At 38.7% G+C, this 23,224-nt stretch overlaps 1 protein-coding gene across 1 annotated transcript in view; it reads right to left on the minus strand.

Annotated features, from left to right (window-relative positions):
- Positions 1-331: 331 nt before the first annotated feature.
- Positions 332-23,224, minus strand: part of mbtps1 (membrane-bound transcription factor peptidase, site 1) — a 39,827-nt gene continuing 16,934 nt past the window's right edge. The window contains exons 2-22 of the mRNA XM_053623153.1: positions 21,567-21,824; positions 17,211-17,420; positions 14,738-14,848; positions 14,508-14,617; positions 14,048-14,164; positions 12,998-13,065; positions 12,791-12,893; positions 10,616-10,767; positions 9,303-9,464; positions 8,771-8,915; positions 7,825-8,013; positions 7,545-7,717; positions 7,246-7,361; positions 6,972-7,128; positions 6,599-6,723; positions 2,663-2,740; positions 2,369-2,509; positions 2,019-2,150; positions 1,705-1,831; positions 1,502-1,632; positions 332-1,056 (exon numbers count right to left, since the gene is read on the minus strand). Coding sequence (XP_053479128.1) covers positions 809-1,056; positions 1,502-1,632; positions 1,705-1,831; positions 2,019-2,150; positions 2,369-2,509; positions 2,663-2,740; positions 6,599-6,723; positions 6,972-7,128; positions 7,246-7,361; positions 7,545-7,717; positions 7,825-8,013; positions 8,771-8,915; positions 9,303-9,464; positions 10,616-10,767; positions 12,791-12,893; positions 12,998-13,065; positions 14,048-14,164; positions 14,508-14,617; positions 14,738-14,848; positions 17,211-17,420; positions 21,567-21,824 — 3,053 coding nt within the window. The 3' untranslated portion in view covers positions 332-808. The remainder of the gene's footprint in view (positions 1,057-1,501; positions 1,633-1,704; positions 1,832-2,018; positions 2,151-2,368; positions 2,510-2,662; positions 2,741-6,598; positions 6,724-6,971; positions 7,129-7,245; positions 7,362-7,544; positions 7,718-7,824; positions 8,014-8,770; positions 8,916-9,302; positions 9,465-10,615; positions 10,768-12,790; positions 12,894-12,997; positions 13,066-14,047; positions 14,165-14,507; positions 14,618-14,737; positions 14,849-17,210; positions 17,421-21,566; positions 21,825-23,224) is intronic.

The following is a 23,224-nucleotide window of genomic DNA, read 5'->3' on the forward strand; positions in this document are numbered from 1 at the left end:
TTAAACCCCTACCATAATTAATACACCCAAACAAGCACGGAAATCTATGACAGTAATGTCATTTCACTGCTTATTATATGCGTGAATCCCTCAAGGTTGCTCACTTGTATAATAAACTTGTAGACAGAGAAAGAAATCAGGAGCTCAAAAGCAGCCATTATATTACATGTAACATGAAGGCCCTGGTATCCCTTTATGTTTGCTTTTGAATTTGTTTACTCTAATAAAAAAGATCTCATATTACATCTGCGATCACGTTTAAATTAGTGATCAACTGTTGTTGTAACCCTGGTTTAGAAAGACTTACCTTAGATGCAATAAGAAAGCAGAAGCAGGTGTAATGCTTTATTGCAGATGACATTTTTTATGCTAGCCCACCAAGAAAGGTGAAAAATCATGATTGCTATTTACAAAATTATCAGAAGCTTATAATAAAAAAAAACACAAACAGGACACAAAGAACAAAACGACTCCATCCCAAATTTTGACTATGAAGACAAAGAGGTACGAAAAATGTATTTAAAAATATCCAGGACTGTACACCATGTACTAAATCGCTTTTTTCATGGTTGTCAATTTTGACATACATATCAAGGGCTGAATCAATCAAATATTGTTAATAAATAAAATTTAAAAAAAATTGGTCATTGGAATGAAAGGTTCATTTGGAGAAAGGAACATCAATGTCCATAAGAAAACCCCACAAATGGAGGTCAAGGTGGCAGTTTCATAAGCACGATGTGTCACATGACAATTTAGTCTGTAGCATATTTAATCCACCACCTCAAAGTCTTGGTGTGCTAATTTTTCAGAGCGAGGCAATGTCACACCTAGGGTTTTTGCCTGTGTGAGGGAGCTGTTGCTGCTGTTGCTGCTGCTGTTGCTGTTGCTGCTGGAGATAGGTGGGCCTTTTAATGCGTGGTTTCCTGCGCTTTGGCTTGTTCCTGGACTTAGTCAGCTGCACCACAAAGAAGGACAACACGACCATGGCTCCCAGAAAAGCAAACATGGGAATGGTCTGACCCACTTCCTGATTATAGCGACCCGGCATTATACCTGAAAACACAATAGACAGATAAATGTCTCATTCTTGTCTTTGTCTAGTCATCCAAGAGACAAACAGGTAATCTCAGAAGCATTTGTGAGAGATTTTGTAAGTTTAACAAATGGATAAAAATTCCCCAGTATTTAGGCAGTGTGAGAAACTAACATGATGTGCATTATTTTCACATGACAGCGGAATTGTTGGAGGCGTGTTATTACAGACAGGTAACTAGGAGATTTTAAGTTGTTCTTTGTCCTGTAATTAATTACCATCTGTGTCTATAACAGACGATAACACACATCCAGCCATGTGCTTATTACTTACTTCTAGATATTCAATTAGTCATCAATGACTGAAAATTTGTCAAAGATATCCTATACATTGTTTAATGAAGGATTGTTTAATTAGCCAGGATATGTATTGGCCAAATAAGGCCTGGTCTTAAGAGCATCTCACCTCCAGGAATGTCCCAGGTTTCGCTCTCCCCTGGTGACAGAGGTCTGACCTGGGGTCGATATGACCTTACATTGGGTAGCACCACCTTGTCCATGTCCACAGACAGCAGCTTCTGGTGTTTCCACAGGTTACTGCAGAGAAAACAAAGTTAAATCCAATCTGTTGGACCCTGATGGTAAAGCAGTAGTTACATATGCACTGACCTGGGAGCACTTTCATTAAGTGGCTGAGGTTTGGCCCAAGACAAGTGAGGGCAGGCAGGTAAAGGGCGTGGCTTCGGGTCACCCAGGTGGGCCTCTAGCACTTTTGAGTAGCGGTAAAGGTGATTACCTGCAAAACAAAAAGAATAAGAAGAAAACAGTACTATTATTATTATTGGCGTTCAGAAACATTTCATTCACCAATTCCAATGTCAAGTCTCTAAGGATTAACCTGACCAAAGTTGTAGCAGAAATGTTGGTAAAGCAGTGTAATCTGGAAGAACATGAAGCTGATCTCCAGTGTCGTCAGGTCTTACCCTCCAGTCTCTCTGGCAGCGGTCTGTCATTGCCTGTAGGAGCTGGAACTTTGTTCTGTGAGTGAAGGAAGCTAGGTGGAGTCACACCGTAAGATGTGAACTGCAGCAGGGCATCAAGAAGCCAGAAACAGTCTACAGACACACACCAACATCAAGCCAGACAGCAGAATAAGAGAATAAGGTTAAGACCATGTTCAGGATATAGTATGATTAACTTGCAAATACTTTACATCATATAAGCAACAATTTTCCTAATTTAATTTGCCATCACATCAATATTGCCCAGAAAATTCTCCCAGAGCTTACTCTGAGAACTACAAAGACCATTTTAAAAGACAATTTAATGCCACCTTTCTGCCTGTGACTGTCATCTATGCAGTTCGAGTCTCCATACAGTGCAATGCGACCTCCTCCTTCTGAAGCTGTCTGGTATAATCCAAGCACTGGAACATTATCCACCACCGCAGTCTCTTGTTTTAACACCTCTAGTCCTAGCAACAGATATAAAGAGCAGCTAGGCTTGGGTTTGTCTGTGCATTGTGTTCAAGAATCAAAGAACCAGAGAATGACAGCAAATCACTGGTAGCCATGGTAACAAGAGTGAAGCTGTGGCAGGAATGTGCAACAAGAGTAGGTGATTTTACCTTGATCCTTTAGGTTTTGTGCAATAACGAGCCCACCCTCTGGAAAGCGTGATATGCTACAGCCTGAGGCATAGTACACTAATGAGGGAAAGAGAGAAAGAGAGAGAGAAATAGAGAGAGGATATTATATGTTAACATGGATGAACACAACCAACTCTCAACCATAAATACCAATGACGTGGACTAGTGGATCATTACAATAAACTCTGCATGGACTGGTCTTCACTTTGACCCCATTTACACCAGGTATTAAAATTAAGTGGTTAGCCAAGACAGAGTGCAGTTCACACATGGCCTTGCCATGTGTCTCGATGTGTCTGACCACATGTGTTCACATTTAATGACTAAAGAGGATTGCTAAATATGCACCATTAACACTTATTAAATGTTATATTAGGTTAATAATGTATACTGACTTGTATATGACCTTTTCTACATTTACTAATATTACAACCAAGAAATTAAATGAACCTGTAGGACTCTTGACACAGTTGTTCTTTTACCATGGATTTAATGATGCACTTTGAGAGGTTTGGGATATTTTTTTTATAACCAAACCCTGATTGATAATTTTCCAGAACTTTGTCCTGGTCTTGTTTTGATAACTCATTGGTCATCGTTATGCTGCATGTTTAAGTATGTGTTCTAACAAACTCTGGAGCCTTCCAGGTTTGATATATTCAGAACCTGTGACAAGCAGCACACAGTTGGGCCTCATTCACCTAATTATGTGACTTCTGATGGTAGCTATTTGCACCATAACTAATTTAAAAGTTTCATACCACTGGGGGTGATTATTTATGATATATTCTACAGAAAGTAGGGCTGCACGATTATGGCCAAAATGATCATCCAGATTATTTTGATCAATATTGAGATCTCAATTATTTATCATGATTATTCATTGATTTTAGTGACAACATATTTTTATTGCACTTTCACATTTAAATAAACAGACCGCTGATTTCACCTCCATGTTGTGCTACATTCCTGCTAATGTACAAATCTTTGCATCAAATTAGACTGGTCCTTAAAGTGCATCATCTCGTAGAAGCAAAATATAAATAAAATTGTACCCAAAATATAGGATAAGTAAAAATAAAAATGCCATCAACCAAATGAAAATATGTGATCAAATATAACAATATGCAACCAAATGAAAACAATTCATGTGTATGCAGAAAAGGCAATAACAGTGTTTACAGGAGGAGAGACGCAAGACAGTTTTTTTTTTAGGAGTACAAAATTACAAAAATTTAGGAGCACAGTTGAAGTTTTTTTATTTCATTTATTTTTTAAATACATTTTTTTCCCTTTTGTAACGCTCACATAGAAGAATTCGGTCACGTCCCCCCCCCCATAAGACATATTTCTCTTCTTGAATCATGCATACATTATTTGAAGTGCTTATTACTTCATGTGACAGAAAATTTGTAACAAATTTTAAGAAAAATGAATGCAAATTACTTGCAGCTGTTGAGATCAACGTCAAATGATCCCCAGCACATGTGATTTTCTACGATGGGGTCACATGGCTCTTGCAATATAAACCCCTACATTTTAGACAGAATTAACGTTCGCCTTACACTGGGGTTCCTTAAGGCTGGATTACCTGATAATCCTTCAAAGACAATAGCAACAAGGTGGTTATGAGTTAACTTTCATATGTAATTCAGTGTTAGTGAATCCATCTGAACTAAATCTAATAGATTACTACAAACAAAGGCAAAGTGTATTTGCAGACAGTGCGTCTATGATGTACAGGATTTTCCATTTCTACTGTAAGGTATTTTCAGGGTTCATACACATTTTTACCAATGAATTTCCATGACTTTTGAGGCAAATTTTCCTGTCCCTGAAATGTCTTTGTATACTTGCAAAATAAGAATAAAAACCCATGTCAAAATTTAACACAGTATATCTTAACTAAAATTAAACCAAACCAAACAGACTACAGTAAGGTCAGTTTGTATTGATGAATGTTTACGCAGCTATACTTGTACAATAAAAGCAGTCCATACAACACAAATCTCTAGTATGGCCACTTGGCGTATGGTTTTCATAGTGCACCTTTAAAGCTCATGATCGCTATCTTCTGCCATTTTATGGAATAGAGCTGTAATAGAGTGGAAACGTGTCTTCTTTTATGTTATGAAAAGTAACAGTATTTGGGTTTGGCATGACATAAAGGTAAGTAAATGATAATTTTCATTTTAGGGGAACTACCCCTTTAACTTTTGAGCACAGACCTCACAAGGACATACAGACTAGCATCAAAATACAATTATTGCAGACACTTGGTGGGTTTTGTCCAAAAAATAATTAAAGGAATAAATTAAACAGTTAAAGAACTAGATTTGCAAATTATATTTTATTTTAATAAAATGACTTTGTCCTAACCACAACCTAAAAACATACTCGAGTCAAAGCCACGCGTTTGATCATGTTCTAGTTTAAGTCTGAGGATAATAACTCCTCCAATTGAGTTTTATGAATTATTTTCTCAGCTAAGTGAATTTACTGAAAGGCTACCAGTAAAGCCAGGTAACCACCTTCATTACATTCATTCACAATATGCACATATTCATTCTTCATCTTCTGCCTAATACACTGAAAACGGCTCGGTTAATGTTTCTCGTCTCATCACATGGACCAGGACACATTACATAAATCACGTAAATGTTTGCATCCCTGGATATTACTGTCGGTCGTTTAACGTTTCTATCGTAAAACAGTTGTCAAATATTTAACGTTAGCTACTTAGCTTACATTTTACCTGGCACTCTTTCACCATTAAAACTGAAGCATCACACGGCTTCTGTGAACAGTAAAGCCCCGCCCTGTTTGATCTGATCAAACATTTTGACATTGACGAGCGTTGCTAGACCACAGAAGCAGAGCACCCTAAACATGTAACTTTTTGTCATTCTAACAGGGGAATTTGGTCATATCTGATTATTGGGAGGACGTGTCCCCCTCAGTGTCTATGGTGGTTACGGCCCTGACTCAAAAGAACAAGCTGCAACCGTGCCAGACTTTACCCTACCTAGAGGACGTAACCTTACGTGGCACGACTGTTCGCCCGAATGTTAAGTATTTTTTAACCAATATTAACAATTAAACATATATTCTATTATACAGATATTTGTGAAGCAAATTTCCACGACTTTTACAAAACTTTCTGGGTTCATTTATTTTTCCAAAACTTCTCCAGGCCTGAAAATGGCCATTTTAAAAGTCCATGACTTTTCCCAGGTTTTTCATGACCGTACGAAACCTGTATTTTTGCATATTTCCATGCAAACACTGAGAAAAAAGAATGCGTGTCCCTTTTCCAATGCCTGGATTTTCTTTGTGGTAATTTCACATCTTTTGTATGGTTTGTAGTTGCGATAAACATTTGACTGAAATCTGGCAACCATGGTTAATGACGACAGGAATGTACCAGCTGTATCGAACACGACTGGGCAAAAGTACATCTAAAACAGCTCAAAACAAGCTGCTATACTGCATACTGGATGACTGCATGTTGTTGACTATTACGAGGTTACCCTAAAAATTCATTAGAGTAGTAGCCTATAGAATAATTCATGTGCGACATCTTCTCAACTTAGTTTTGTTTGAGGCTATGTCCTGATTAATACCTCACCAAATTCTAAGGTCATGAGCTAAATAGTTGTTTTATCAAGATAATGAAATATTCTTGTCCCATGAAGCATCGAAAAGCATTAGTGTTTATATTACAAATGCAGTGTGATCATATGTGCTCCAGAAAAACTCTGAATGTGGTTTGAGAGAATAGATCACAATGTGTACTACACTTTCGGGTATACTTGTTACCCGTGTACACTTGTAACCTGTTTACAACGTCTGTGTCTTTCTTACTGTAGTTAAACCAATAAATGAGAAATACAGTGTGCTATAATAAAATCTTACTGTCATGATCTGCCATTGTGAAGTCTCCCTCATATAGTCCATCACTAAAGGCCATCCCCCATACAGAGATGAGGTCATTTAGAGCTGGGATATTGGCGCCCCCTGTGTCTGGCATCCACCATTGCCTACAAAAGCAAACAAGTCTGTTCACACAGGTAATACATACATTACAAGGCTTCATAAGATATGAACAGGCTCAAATAAATGAAATGTAAATATGTTAACACTTTGAGATTTATGAGCTAATATAATTAATCCTCTAATGCATGATATTATCTTTATGTATCTTTACACAATCATATCTTTCATACAAATGTCAAGGAAATGTAGCTGTTCAGAAAGAACAAACCAGCAAACATATAGTGACTGATACCTGGTGTTCTCATCGTAGAACTTCACTTTTCTCATAACTGAGGTGTTGTACCAATCACTGAAGACGATGAGCGACAGACCATTATCTATGTCCCGTCGCAGCTTGGTGATCTCCTCTGGAAAATACTCCTCCTCACTGTCCACCATCAGCAGAGTACCTGCATTTAAAACACAGGACACATATCTTATTGAATTAATACAGTTCTACAGTATTGCTGATCTGAGATTTTATAGATGATTTAGTCACAAATCTAAAGTCTAATCTATACCCTTACCGTACTGACTGGCATCAAAACATGTAATGGGTGAACCCAAAACTTCAACAAAGTACCCCATACTTCTGAGGTGCTGGTACATGTCTCTGAAGTTGGTATGGATATGATCACCATTCCTATACAAACAAATACATTCATTAATTCATTAAAAAAATGCTTTATAATTTGCATTTGTGTTTTGAAGGCAATTACAGAAAATAGGATAACAATAAGGAATTTTACAGAATGTTGCCCTATTTAGATTTTTCAAGTAACTGACGTGATAAAACTGAATAAATTGTTAAGTGCTCTCAAACTACCAGTCGAGTGGATCATTCTTCATGCGCAGGTTATCTCGGGGGAAATAGCCAGGTGGGTAGCGCAGGTTGTGATACTGGTCCCATAACACCCTCTTACTGCGAGGAGGTGTGGGCACGATCTTCACCTTCACCGGCAGCTTCACTGTAGAGGTTATTTCCCCTCCTACTGCTGACTACACACATACAAATGGTCACACATTGTGAGACTGCTTTCCTGGAGAAGATTTCAGAACAAATACTGTGCTAGGGAATAGCACAGACATTTCTCAATTTTACTTACATCATTCTCTGCAGGTGAGGCCACAGTGAGCATCACATGACCCTGAGCGATTCCCTCCCAGGATGCCGCTTTCTTGGCCACGGATATAGATACGGCCAGGTAGCCAGCCCACGGCCACAGCACAGCCGAGTAAGACACAGCCACATCGATATGATCCCCGTTCTGGGGCAGATAAGGCTGCCAGATTGGCTATTGAAGGAATGTACAGGTAGTTACTGAAGGAAGAACTGTTAACATGTATTGGAATAAACATAAAAACTAGGGATACCATTTTCCCCAGACAGAGTATGATTAGTTTTTAGTAATCCATAATACTGATACCAATACTGAAATAAGTAATCAGGGACAGTATGGGAAATTTTATTTAGTGCTGTTTATGTTGGTTTGCTATCATGTACTGCTAGCAGTGAACTCCCTGTACTGAATTTCATGTTGAAGATGTTACAACGTTAAAACAATATTATATATATATATATATATATATATAAAATACGAATATGAGGGCGCCCATCCTGAGCACGCAGAGCAGTATCAGCTAGCATGGTAAATACAAATGAGTGCCATGAACTGCTCTTGATTTGCTTCAAGCAGACCCTGTTGAAAGGAACTATTGATAAAAAGATCCTGGCAGAACTGATGTGCTCTTATGATCGACAGTTTCTCTGCATGCTCGCTACACGCTGATGAATATATCTTTGCGTGTGTGAGTAATTCATGCCACATTTTTTTGCTAATATTTAAGCTCCATGCTCGCTGATACAGCACTGTGGTCTCAGGTCAGCTGCCCTTGCAATCGCTACAAAAAAGAAGTTTTATCAGGTTATTTACATTGTAAGAAAAACTATAGATCCTTAGTATGACAATGTACACAAGGCTTATGCCACATGGTACTGGATGTAGGTCAGCATTGATGCATCCCTTTTTTTTCTTCTTTTTATTTTTTTACCTTGTCCACAATCCTGCCAGTCACACCCATGCCATTCAGGATGGTTACGTTGACGATTGTTGGCATGCCACCATAGTAGATGGGCTGGGAGCAGTAGGGCCACATATAGGGGCATTCTGTCAGGTCTATGTAGCTTGGACTGAGACTGAAACATGAAGCATTAGACAGTGTTAGCTAGAACCATTTGGATCTTTGCTCAACTAAAAAGCTGGTGTTAACCAGATGCTTGATGAATTAAGTTAGCTAGGTCATCTCAAGCAAATAGTAATCGCATAACTTATCTTAATTCTGCCATCATCAATTTGTCAAAGTCGATTGAAACTTGAAGTTAATGTGTCTTCCTAACACATACTGAAGACCCAGGTATCTTCCTAAAACCTTTCTTGATTTCTAAAACTGATCTATTATTTGGTGTTGTAACCAGATTAATGCAATGAGACTGTCCTCCGTTTCTCAGGACCTACACAGCAACAGCAGCCAAGCATGGGCATAGCTTAGCACTGGTACACACGTGTGTGCAAGCATGTCTTACCTGGCCTGGGGTCTGTAGCTGTTGAGGATCTGGTAAGCTCGGAGCAGATCCAGTTTGCCGTGGCCCTGTTCAAACATGTTGACTCCAGGTAGCCTGCGAGCTGATGCAATCAGAGCCTGCTTCATACTGGCTGGATTTACCAGCTCTCGATTCAACACCGTACTATGGTAGAGAGAGGATGATGGGAAAAAATTTAAATAAAAAAAAAAGAGAGAGATAACATGGGATACTAACAAACCACTTGCAAATATCAAAAGAGATTGAGTTAAATTGCATTAATTTGACCAAAGTTATTACTGTTTAGCCAGAAGAAAAAAGGCCACATGGGCAGGACGAAAGTACTGCTGACAACCATGAAATGAGAATAGAGACATTGAAAGTGGAGTGTGAAAGACCCTCAGATTGCTGCAGTCCAGTTCATATTAACTGACCTACATAAAAAAGGCAGCATGACAGCAAGACAAAGTATCTGAAGCTTTCTCTCTAAGGGAGATGAGATTGATTCTTTTAATTCACTGTCTTTGTTTTTTTCCCTTTATCATCAGTGGCACAAAAGAAATGTTTCAATGACTCACCAGTCCCACAGGAACGTGGAAGCGCAAATGGAATATTTGGCCACATGAACAGAGAAATTGTCTGCCTCTTGTTTAATTTTATCGGGCTCTCTTTGCAGTGACTCTCTTAAGCACTGTTATACACTATCTCAAATAAAAAACTGTATTCAAAGATTGTTACAAATAAATCAGTGGTAGTTCTTCCAAAGAAATACAAAATACAGCAGCAGTTGTGGTAGCCACAACCGTTTGTTTTGAAGGGTTTGGAAAGGACATTCCACCAACGACTGCATGTCAAACCAGACAGCATTATACATACAGAATCCAGAAAACTGAGGACAGATATATATCCCACTTGGTACAATGAAAAATAAATATGTATCAAAAATATAATATACAGTATAATATGCCAGACAGCACAAAGTACTAAAAATTAAACAGGACACAGGTCATGTGATGTGAAAACTTTGGGTGGTTATATCCAGACATGAACATAATGCAAACTGGCTTTAAAGCAATACAAGATGACAACACAACGGAAGGGCTACAGCCAGCCATAATAATCCTTTAAACCTCACAGGGAGGAAAGGAGGAAATTTCAGTAGAGGTGAAATCTTGCATCTCATTTTGTTACAAGCTATTCATGATAAAATCCACCTAACTGAAAGAAAATATTTCGGAAAACATCTGTTGATTGATTCTATGTTGTCTCAAAAGAGAAAGGCTAAAAGAGAAAGGATTTGTGTTGGCGTGTCTCACCTGGCAAGAAGAGTGACTGCGCCAGCCACCACAGGAGAGGCCACGCTGGTGCCAGACAGAGAGCGGCAGCCCTCTTTCAGTCCAGACCCACGAACTCCGGAGCCATATGTCACAATGTCAGGCTTTACCCTGCCATAGCCACCTGGCAGCTCCTGAAAGATAGAAACAGAGAGTAGTTATTCTAACATGTATACAAACCACCATCATAAGTTCAGACCATATCGTCATCCTGAGTCAATAACCTAATTATTATAAGTCTGGATTATATATACACTCAGCAAAAAAAGAAACATCCTCTCACAATCAACTGCTTTTATTTCCAGCTAATTTCTGAACATGTAAATATTTGTATTAATGTGCACCTATTACAGTTTTTCAGATAGTACCTTTCATGTAGTGTGTTATAGAGTTGTTTGTGAATGTAAAAAACCTACAAAGTTTCAAAAACCAAACCGCAGGACAAACAGAGTTATTGACTCCAAAAATAAAAAGAACCGATTCTGAACAACTAAAACAAGTCGTTAGTAATTCCAGACTTTACTTCCTATACTAAAATAAGTAGGTTTGTAACAAAAAGTCCCGCCTCCGGTCTTCATTTTTTTTTCCACACGGAGCTGAAACTCGTTATGGTAGTGGGCGTTTCCTTTTTGAAACACACTGACAGCAGTAGACCAATCACAACAGACTGGGACATCTGACCAATCAGAGCAGAGCATGCTCTCTGAAAGGAGGAGTTTAGAACGAATCCTTTAGAACGGATCATTTAACGAGTCATTTGTGACACTGGGGGGAAAAAAAGTAATGCTGCAGTTTGAATTATGAGCACATTAAAGTGTTTTTTGACCTTGGATGCATGTAAATCTATTGTACGAGACCCCAAACAAAATTAGGCACGTTTCAAAACCATAATACGTGCGCTTTAAGAACTGTTAACAAAAATTCAACAAGTGAGACATAAACTGAACAAGTTTCACAGACATTTGACAAACAGAAATGGAATAATGAGCCCCTGAACAAGGCGGGGGTTAATATCAAAATTAAGTGTCAGTATGTGGTGTATCCTCCAGCTGCTTTAAGTACTACAGTGCATCTCATCCTCATGGACTGCACCAGATTTGTCAGTTCTTGCTGTGAGATGTTACTCCACTCTTCCACCAAGGCATTCGCAAGTTCTCCATCACGTCTGGGGGGGGACACATGGTTACATGTAATTTTCCACTGCAAGGACGATCAGCTGTCCTTCCTGTCTCCCTGTAGCATTGTCTCAGGCATCTTACATTACGCATTACAGTTTATTGCCCTGGCCTCATCTGCAGTCCTCATGCCTCCCTGCAGCAGGTCTATGGCATGTTCACGCAGGTGAGCCCTAGACATCTTTCTTCTGGTGTATTTCAGAGTCAGTAGAAAGGTCTCTTTAGTGTCATAAGTTATTATAACTGTGGCCTTAATTGCCTACCGTCTGTAAACTGTTCGTGTCTTAAGGATGGTTCCACAGGTGCATATGCAATAATTGTTTAAGGTTCATTGAACAAGCATGAATAACATTGTTTAAACCCTTTCCAATAAAGATCTGTGAAGCTTATTTGGATTTTACAAAAATTATATTTAAAATACAGTCTGCTGAAAAAGTGATGTTTCTTTTTTTGCTGAAAAATAAATAAATAAATAAATTTTATATATATATATATATATATATATATATATATATATATATATATATATATATATATATATATATATATATATATATATATAGATAGATAGATAGATAGATAGATAGATAGATAAAGCATCACATTATGTGTCTACATAAGAACCAAAAGCAAAACATGCTCATCATTTTGTCTACCAAAGATATCTCACTGGGAATAGATAGAACAGCTGATCATTAGGTTAGGGCACCAGCTCAAGTATGATTCAGTGCTTTTTGCTCCCAGACAGAATTAATGACTCTTAAGAGACCTTTGAATTGTGAGCAAAACTCAGGTTACAATCGATGTACCTTTCCTGAAGGTGAACAGGCTAAAACACCAGCTGTTCAAATCAGATGTTAAGTAGGATATATCTGCATCTCCTAGGTCAGCACAAAGTCCTTGGTCATGCAACAACAAGCCCATGCATAAGCCTTTAGGTGAGGGCTGCAGTTCAGTGGTGTTGCTATGAAACAGGACGTACCCATGTTGTCATGCCCCGAGACGAGAACCGAGCAATGTTGTCCTCAAAATCAATTCCTCCAACCCCAATCACATCCATTTGATCAGCAGGATTGTTTAGAGTACTGTAATGTTCACACAACAATGTTGCACAAATTACATAAATTATTACCACAAAAATAAAGATTTGAACAATTTGTTGCACGGTTTTATTAGCTTTACCACTTACCCATAGAGAGGGCCATCATTCCCAATAGCAGACACCATGATAACCCCATTTGCGGTGAGCTCCCAAACCTAAGGTAAAGCCAGGAAAGAGCCACTGGTTGAACATTATTTCATGCAATGGTAAACAGTGTGTGAATATTTAAATAACTAGATTTCATTCCCTGTAGCTTTTAGTGTGTTGATGTGTTGTGCTTGAAAATCAGTAGCTGCATTCCTGTTAATAACTCATGATGTTCTGTTGACTGATTCTAGGTTAGGCTGCGAAGGTTAACTGATATCGGCTCAGAAATGTGTAGGCTATACACTGCAGTCGGGTATATTTTTAGAATCTCAATGCACAAGTCTAAAAAGATATTGATGTCAGTCCCTTTATTATTCTAAAGTAGCTTTCTCATGTCTGAGAAAAGTGTCGTTTGTTTGGGCAGGTGAGAATCGCACTCAGGTGTGGACCAAAACTACTGATCTGTTTCTGAACAAGGTGGTCTTGGTCTGATTCCAAGCGAAACCTATTCAATGTTGAATCACTTTCTCGCTGTAGTGGAACCCTAGCATCGTTGCTGTCTGGCATTTTTGTGCTGTATATCAAATTTTTATACTTTAAAAATATATTTTATACTTTAATAAATTTTTTACTTTTTTCCCCATTGTACCCGGTGGGTTATATCTTTCTTCACAATATTGAAAGTGATTCAACACCGAATTAAGCCAAACACAGCATGTAAATGAGCTAAATAACAGCCGCAGCCATGCAGAAATGTGATGTGTTCTAGAAATTTGGAATTACAAACAAAAAAGTAGGTTATGCTACACAAAACAAGTCATTTATATAATTTTCTAAGTGCCAGCTTTGCATTCTCCACGCTTGGGTGATATTTGTGAGCTTTTTTAGTTTCTTTAATTATATGCAGTGTGAAACCAAAGTTGCACAATCATTTTGCATAGACTAATAGCCGTGAAAACACCCTGAAAATACCTGAAAAACCCTTACATACAAACATCCAGGTGTCCCAATTATGACATCAGAGATGACAAAAAGAGACACTAAGCACACCTTATCCACAAATGGATGGTCCATGAAGTCTGGCCCACCAATGCTGAGGTTCAAGACATTGATCTTCTTCAGGATAGCATAGTTGAAGGCATCCAGGAACCAAGATGTGTAGGACACCTGAGAGGAATATTATGGATTGTCTCATTCATGTTTCTGACTACATCCTTTTTGTGCTCGTTTAAGAAAAGCGTTCAGCGTCATAATGATTATGTCACTCTGGGGACTCTCTATATACAAAGTTGTGTGGGGGCAGTGCTAAAATTAAACACCATTCCACCACTTCCATAATAAAATGTCCACAGGAGAAACACTCAATAATCTTTTTGTAGACTAATTAAAGAACATTCTAGGGTGGTGCAGTAAATAAATTTGCAGAATAATGCTAGCAACCATGGGTTAAACTATAGATACATCATTCGTACACCTAAAGCAAAAGGATCGATATGCTGTGCATATGTACCTGACTATTGGTGAAAACTCTGAAAATGTGCAACTCAGAGTCAGGAGCAAAGCCCTGACACTCCCTCATGCTGGCTATAACTCCAGCCACAAAGGTGCCATGGCCCAAACCTATAAACACACAGAACAAACAATTCATGTGCACATGTAACATACTCACAGACATTCACTGAAACAAAGCTGAAATATACAGTCTCTAGTCTGCTTTTTTATATTACACTGGGGGTTTACCATCATCTAGTGTCTTCTCATTGGTCCAGTTGGTCCTCTCTTTAACATTCTTAAAATGTGGATGCTTTTCACTAAGTCCAGTGTCAAATACAGCCACCTTAACTCCCGAGCCTACAAAGAAGCCAGGAATCATCATGAAAATGAATTCAGACCTGGACACAAAACCTGCCATGTCAAAGCCACATGGACTGCATTTTTACTGATTTAGTTTACAATTTTCTCCATTTAGGGGTTTACTTTTATGTAACAAAACTATTAATGATATTTCTCTTTCAATGGATATTTTAACTGTGAATATCAGTAATCTTATATTATTTTATACATTACAATTTTAAGAAAATATTAACTGGTTGTGGGGGGAAAAAAAGCTCAAACAATACACAACAAATTAATTATAATACCTTTATGATTTTCTGGTAAGATTTTCATTTATTAATGAAAAACAACAACAAAAAAAAAACATGCAATGAAAAGTACTGTAAGTTACATTCTATAAGTTACTACAACCCCTGGAAAAAATGATGGAAATCACCACACTTAGCGGAGCTTTTGTACCTCATAGCAAATAAACAAAATCACAGACATGACACAAAACAATTTTTGTTTAACAGCTGAACATTCTGGTTTTGTGAAACAAGTTTAATGAAATTATTTTAAATTATGGCTTTTTTTTCCCAGATCAAGTACAGGAAAAAATTATGGACGCTCTCAATGTTGAGAAAAAAATTATGGAATCATCAAAAAAAAAAAAAAAAAAAGGGTCACAATTAGTACTTTGTTGCTCCTCTTTGGATTTTTATGAAGGCCTGAATTCTTTAAGGCGTGGACTTCACTAATGAAAAACAATATTCTCCATCAAGCTGGTTCTAACTTTCTCAAACAGCAGTTGACAGATCAGCTTTGCAGGACGGAGCCTTGTCATGGACCAATTTTTTTAAATTCCCACCATAAATTTTCAATTGGATTGAGATCCTGACTGTTTACTGGCCATGTCATTGAACTGATTTGCCTTTCCTGAAGAAAAGCTTCAACACTCTGCTCTGTAGCAAGATACATGATCATCCTTAAAAATGACCATCACCACCAAGACTATTTTCTTTCGATGGAATGAGAAAAGTGTCCAAAATTTCAGTGTACACCTGTGCATTGACTGTTGAGGTCTCCCCTGGTCCTTTACCTGACATGCAACCCCATGTCATAAATGAGTGGGGAAATTTGATTGTTTTCTTCAGGCACTCATCTTTATATGTTTCATTAGAACAGCACCAGACAAAAGTTCCAGCATCATTTCCTTGGCCAATGCAGATTCATGATTCATCACTGAATATCACTTTCATCCAATCATCCACACTCCATGATTGCTTCTCTTTAGCCCTCTGTAACCTTGTTTTCTTCTGTTTAGGTGTTCTTTCTGTTCAAGTGCTGGTTTTTGTTTGGTTTTCTGTATGTAAATCCTATTTCATTCAACCAATTTCTTACAGTTCTGTCACAAACATTGACCCCCGATTCCGTGCATTTGTTTTTCCAGTTGTTTTGTTGTGCATTTTCCATTTTCAAGGCAAATTGCTTTGAGCTTTCTATCCTGACGCTCCAACATCTTCCTTGGTCTATCCGTATGTTTTCCTTTTATAACCTTCCCATTTTGTTTATACTTGCACCAACTTTTAGACACAGCTGACTGGGAACAACCGACATCTTTTGCCACACTCCGGGTCAGATTTCCATCTTGAAGGAGTTTTATGATCCTTTCATTGTTTCAACTGACAACTCTTACTGGGGCCATGTTTCCTTTCAATAAGTCCAAGGTTAAGGTCTGTAAGCACTCTCTTTTAACTGCAGACTAATTTACATTTTTAGACTTGTGCTTGTATTTGTTTTAGAAATGCAAATTACAAATGTGATTCCATAATTTTTTCTTGTACTTGATCTGGAAAAAAAAATATGCTATTAATTAAAATAATTTAATTTAACTTGTTTGTGAAATGTTTCACAAAGCCAGAATATTCAGCTATTAAATAAAAATGCTTTTGTGTCATATCTGTGATTTGTTTATTTGCAACAAAGTAAAAAAGGTGAACATCCTCGAAGTGCGTGGCCTGCGTTGCCTGCATGAAGCAGCTACTCTGCTGGAAAGTGACAGTTCCAGAAAGGAAATGTTAAACTGAAATTGTATTTGCACAAGCCTCACACTAAGCAAGCACATTCACACTGTGCCACAGAGGGTCAAGAAGTCCCATGCCTGCTCAGAACGACGGCATCAAACAGCACAGAGTATTAAAGTATCAGAACAGCGCAAACTTCTCTATCACTGACGAAAACAAAAGACACCCCAAAGTGGACACGTGGACAGGCAATAGCAAATCCATAGAGCCATAAACAAATAAATATTGGTACAAGCAAACAAATTGAGGCAAATATGCATCTTCTGAGTTTTGAAATCACAGTGAACAACCAAATAAACACACACACTCACCTGTGTGGCCCATCTGCCACAGCACATCAGCCTGCAGGATTTGGGCCACATGTCGGGGAATGGCCCTGAGCAGGCGACGGCTTGAATGGCGACCTGTGGCGTGCCAGAACCCCGAGCCCAGTGACAGACTAGTCCTCCTCAGTGGCCGAGATGACTGCCACTTCTGTGTCCAGCGTGTGTCATTACAGGAGGAGCTGCCATCGCCTCCAACTGAGCAAAGATAAATGAATAAAGATACAGTATATTGAGAGGGAATTGTAGTAGAATTGATGCAATTTTCATCAGCTTTGTACAAATCAGACAAAGATGCTGCATTCAAATAGCCATTTCCTTAAGTACTCCTGAAAAACATAAAAACTACACACACGCACATACAAAAATATTTATTTTGGTAAATTTGCCCCTGCACACCACCAGAATGGATTTGAAATAAAGCAATAAAGATGTGATTAAAGTGTATTCTTTCAGGTTTAATTCAAAGGGTTTAACAAAAATATTGCATTAAGCTTTTAGGAGTTAAAGCCATTTAAACCTATTCCCTCAATTTTCATCAGCTCAAAAGAAATTGGACAAACTAACAGCTGTAAATATAAAGATTATTTTTTAATACTTGGATGCAAATCCTTCACAGTCAACGACTGTCTGAAATCTTACAGAAGTTACGAGATTTGGGTCACTGTCCAAATACTTATGGACCTGGCTCTGTGCACACAGGACAGGACAGAAATTTAGTAACTACCCAATTAATTAGCATAATTTTGCATTTTAAGTTTGATTGATCTACAAATACATATTTTTCTCCCATAATTTATTACTTTATCATGCGAACACACACATACACTAACTGAGCCCTTTATTAGGAACACTTTACTAATACTCTCAAAACAGCCTCAATTCTTCATGCCATTCCACAAGATGTTGAAATATTCCTTTGAGATTCTGGTTCATCATGTTGACATAATTGCATCACACAATTCCTGCAGATTTTTCAGGTGAACTTTCATGCTATGAATTTCTGCATCCCAAAGGTGTTCAACTGGATTCAGATCCAGTGACTGGGAAAGTCACTGAAGAACTCTGAACTCATTGTCATGTTCATGAAACCTTTGCCTTGTGGTATGGTGCATTAACATGCTGGAAGTAACCATTAGAAGACAAGTAAAAGGAAACATTACCCACACCATTACACCACCTCCACCAAGATGGACCGTTGACATAAGGCAGGTTGGGTCCATGGTTTCATGCTGCTGGTGACAAATGCTGACCCTACCATCTGTGTGCCTCAGCAGAAACCGAGATCACTCAGACCAGGCTACGTTTTTCCAGTGTTCAACTGTCTAGTTTTGGTGAGCCTGTTCCCACTACAGCCTCAGATTCCTGTTCTTAACTGACAGAAGTGGAACTCGACATGGTCTTCCGCTGCTGTAACCCATCCGCCTCAAGGTTCGACTTGTTATGGATTCTGAGATGCTCTTCTACTCAGCACAATTGTAGAGTGGTTATCTGAGTTACTGTGCCTTGAACCAGTCTGGCCATTCTCCGTTGACCTCAGTCATCAACAAGGCATTTCTGTCCACAGAACTGCAGCTCACTGAATGTTTTTTCTTTATAGCACCATTCTGAGTAACCTCGAGTGACTCTTGTGCATGAAAATCCTAGGAGATCAGCAATTATAGAAAGAATCAAACCAGCCCATGTGGCACCAACAATTATGCCTCAGTCAAAATCACATTTTTCCTCATTCCGATGGTTGACTTGAACATTACCCAAATCTGCTGGTCCACAGCTAAAAGGTCAGACTTAAACAGAATTAAACAGATGACTGCAGAATTTTATAAAATCAACAACGAACACAGGAGATTCACCATGCTGACATGTTACATCTCTGCAACCACAGCCGCTTCGTGAGTTCAGCAAGCACTACAGTCACTTGTGAGATAATTATTAATCCTATTTTGAGGCACAATCTGAAGTTCAGGCAAAATCAGAGAGTGGTAAAAACTTTATTTATGCAGAGATCTAAATATCCAAAGAAGGAGAGTGGGCATAATAAAATGACCTGCCATGCTAATCATTTCAAGGGGCACTCATGAGAATTATTATTATTTTTTTTTTAGACATGCCCCAAGTCCTCCTCCACAGACTATAATTAGATTTAAATTTTTTCCACCCATGCTGGCTCTCACAGACATGGCCCTAGTGAAGTTTAATGATGATTACTTCTACTATATATATGTAAGGCTACACTGATTAGGTCCTACTTATGCATCATTCAAAAACTGACTGGCAGCCAATTAATCATTTCTTCAGTATGTTCTTACTGAACCTGTGCGACTGGCTGCTAGGTTGGATAAGGAAAGTGGGATGTGTGTGGGAGTGCACTTCAGACTGACAGACTATGTAATGGGAAACTAGCCATGACATAATGCAGTTTTTCTGAGTTGAGTTCCCTGGACACAGATGTATTTTTACTCTCCATATCCAATGAATATCAAACTACACACAGGATCCTACACTGTTCCTTTGACTTTTGCTACATATTGTTTTTTGTATGAGTGTGGATGTTGGTGGGCATTTGTGAAGTTGGGGGATATCACACTTTTAAGGCCCTCAGTACCCTTCAGATCTTTTAATGTCTCAAATGTGTAAAGTGCCCATATGTGACCAGGTTTTGGTGCTGCCTTTGTTAACTCAATTGTGCTGCATGTATCTCATCACACTTTAAATGTTAAGTGGCCACGTGAGCGGCCCTTGACTAAATGTGGTTTCAGCGATCAGAAAACAATAGCATTTGACTCTGTTCACACCTGTACACTAATAATGATCATCAGATATAGATGTTGATACCAGTTATGAACAAGGATTTTTATAGTGGCTGCAGACTGACATGTTGGGCTACGTCCACATCAATCCAGATAGATCTGAAAACTGTATTTTCATTTTAAAAACGCTCTCAGTCTACACTGGCATTTTCAAACATTTTCCAAAAAGCTATCAAACGGGACATCAGGCGCAACTGCAGAAAAATATCTTCCACCATCTTTGTTTATTCTGAGTTGAATGGGTCGCATGAGTGCGTTTTCAAATTTATCCACTTGGGAGAATGAATTCAAAAACTTTGGTTTTCACTGGACAAAACGCCGTCTCAGTGTGGATGGAAGGCCAAAATGTAGAGAAAAAGATCAATTTTCAAATTTATCTGGATTAATGCTGACGTAGCCTTAGTGGGAGTGTGCGTGTGAAAAAGACAGCATTCTTTCCAAGCTAACTGTTTCCTCTCACTCAAACCAGACTGCGGTCATCTGCTGCTTTCTCCCCTAGTGGGCAACAGTCCCCTTAAGCCTAAAGTATGCTTTGTTTTTTTTACTAGCGTGTGCACATAGTCGTACGCATAGCCTCGGTCGACGCATGTGCATTACAACAACTTGCACTACCCCTCGTGGCCTACAAGAGTCAGCACAGAGCAATAAAGCAGGTCCTCTGGTGTGAAGGACGATAACAAGGAAGAATCACAACAACACGAAGAAAAATGGAGGAGAAAGACATTCTGCTTCACTTGTTGGTACTAGAGGAAGAAGAAATAATAAAACAGAGAAAGATAAGATGGTCTGTGCGACAATCCATTGTTGTTCTAACTTGCACTCGTTCCCATCTCTTCCGTTTATTTAATTTTTTCTTCGACTGCCTTGAGAATCAACGATCCTGGGTCACTGTTGACACCTTGTGGAACAACTAAATAGTGCAAAAAAATTAAATCTGCATTTGCAACCTGCACAAAGTACACGTGGTTAGAAAAATCTGGCGGTGAACGTAAAATACATGCTTACGCGTCACACATACTCTGCGCCGTTCCTAGCATGAGTGTAAAAAGTGAATTATACTTTGGGTTTTACAGAGTGCAATTTCGGTCACTGCATTTGGTTCAAATTAACAAATGAGGCAAGAGTGAATCATGTGCTTCTTTCTGTATAATAGTTTCATGAGATAAAAATACAATAATGAACGGAATTTGCATATAGTTTTAAGTTTTAAAAATGGAAAGATTTATATATATATATATATATATATATATATATATATATATATATATATATATATATATATATATATATATATATATATATAAAATCACAATTTAACTAAATGTGCAGTATTGGCCATGTCAGTGTACAGGACGTTACAACATCCTTGCACATCACGCTGTATTTCTTCCTGCCATCACACTGCCCATTCACAAGCACGGTGTGCTTCAGATATAAACAGAGAGTAAACATGCTACAAATGGTTAGTCTGATAGTTGATATGGTGTGCAGCTGAAGTGGATAGAGTAATGGCTACATGTAGACCTGAACATACCGTTGAGCAGTTTGAGTGTACGGAAGACCTTGCGCTGGGGGGTGACTCTCTTGATGTAGGGGTGGTCTTGCAGCGTGAGCAGACTGCTGTGTGCATCCTGTCGGATTTGCACCACCTCGAAGTCACTGGGGTAGTCGCTGGCTGGGTTTTCACGTTGCACAATTCTCCAGTTCACTGCCTTGGCGTTCTGCAGGGCACTGCTGATGAAGTGACTGCGTGCCTTTGACGTGAAGTACCCATTAAACGCTACTATATACTCTGGAAAGGAAGAAAGAAAGTGTCTTAAATATATATTTACAATCATTTGGGATTCATTTCATCTGAATCACTTTACTGCAATATTGAATTACTGAGAAGAACATCCATTTGTTGTTAACTATGACCGCAATAGTCATTCCTTTTTGCTCACAAGGAACACAAATCACTTCTGGATACCGTTTTCCCCTGAATGTAGTGCTTCACTACACTAAGCTATGAAGAAGGATTAAACAGTGACGTTGTAAACTACACAGTCAGTGACCACCTGACTTGAGAGTAATTTATAAATTGCCTGTAGGTGCTTCTTATCTAAATTAACCTGGAAAAGACTGCTTTAACCCCTTTCGCCCAGACACTAGCGTTCATTCCGCCGGCGGAATGGAAAAAGACTTATCGGACATTTTCAATTAGTATAAACAAATGAATTATTGTATCACCGCAGTTCTGGTACAAGATTAGTCAGGACACTTGTGGCTTTCTGTGCAGTTTCATGACTGTGTGCTTAACTGCTGGTGAGCCAGGGGGATGGGAAAAGGGCGGAGTTTGAGCTCCCTGCTGGGCAAACAATTCACAACTATCCACGAAAACATTGAGACAGAGATAAATCGGAGAGCACGACTAAAGCTTTTTTGATAGTAAAACACCGTATACAACTGCCACAATAAAATTATAACATTTAAACCAAAGATCGGACTTGTATAAACGTTTACTACCTTACATAACCTACATAGACGAAAATCCAGTTTGCTTGCGGTTTTATAAATCATGCACATTTCCATCGGTAAAAAGTCCATCAGCTTTATTGAAGAAAACAAATGCAAAGTTCCATATTTAGTCACAAATGTCCTCTTCAAAATGCATTAAGTGTTTTGGTATCCCACCCCTCTGGAATTTAGTAATTAGCCATAAACTGAACTGAGACACCATCTAAAAAAAGCTAATCTGCTTTGGCTATGCTGAACAATCCGCCTCCTAAATTTCAATCGGGCAGTCGAACTTGACTGACACCCACTTGGACCAATTGTAGATACTTCTAGCTTTCAAACAAGCCCAAACTCGACATGATCGACCACTCAGAGGCTGAGAAAATCAAAAGCGTAATCAGCACAACCAAACCTTTTACGCGTGCGTCTTGAGTTGTGTGTCAGCGGTACAGGCCAATCAGCAAAGCGCGAGAGGGCCGTGCAGAGAAACTATCAGGAAATGGCAGCTCCGCTCTAGCGGTCTTCCTGCAAAACTTTATACAGCAGTTCTTTGCATGTTTGGCAGTTTTTTCTGATCGCTAGTTTTCTACTGGTTTTCGCTCAGTGTGCGATTTACCGGCGTCTTATAGCGGTGGCGTGCTCCCGAAAAAGCCTGAATGCGTCACAGCTTCTGGAGCAGTTATTTCCGAGTGGCTC

This window comes from Ictalurus furcatus, chromosome 4, assembly GCF_023375685.1.
Source record: "Ictalurus furcatus strain D&B chromosome 4, Billie_1.0, whole genome shotgun sequence".
NCBI classification, from domain to species: Eukaryota; Metazoa; Chordata; class Actinopteri; order Siluriformes; family Ictaluridae; genus Ictalurus; species Ictalurus furcatus.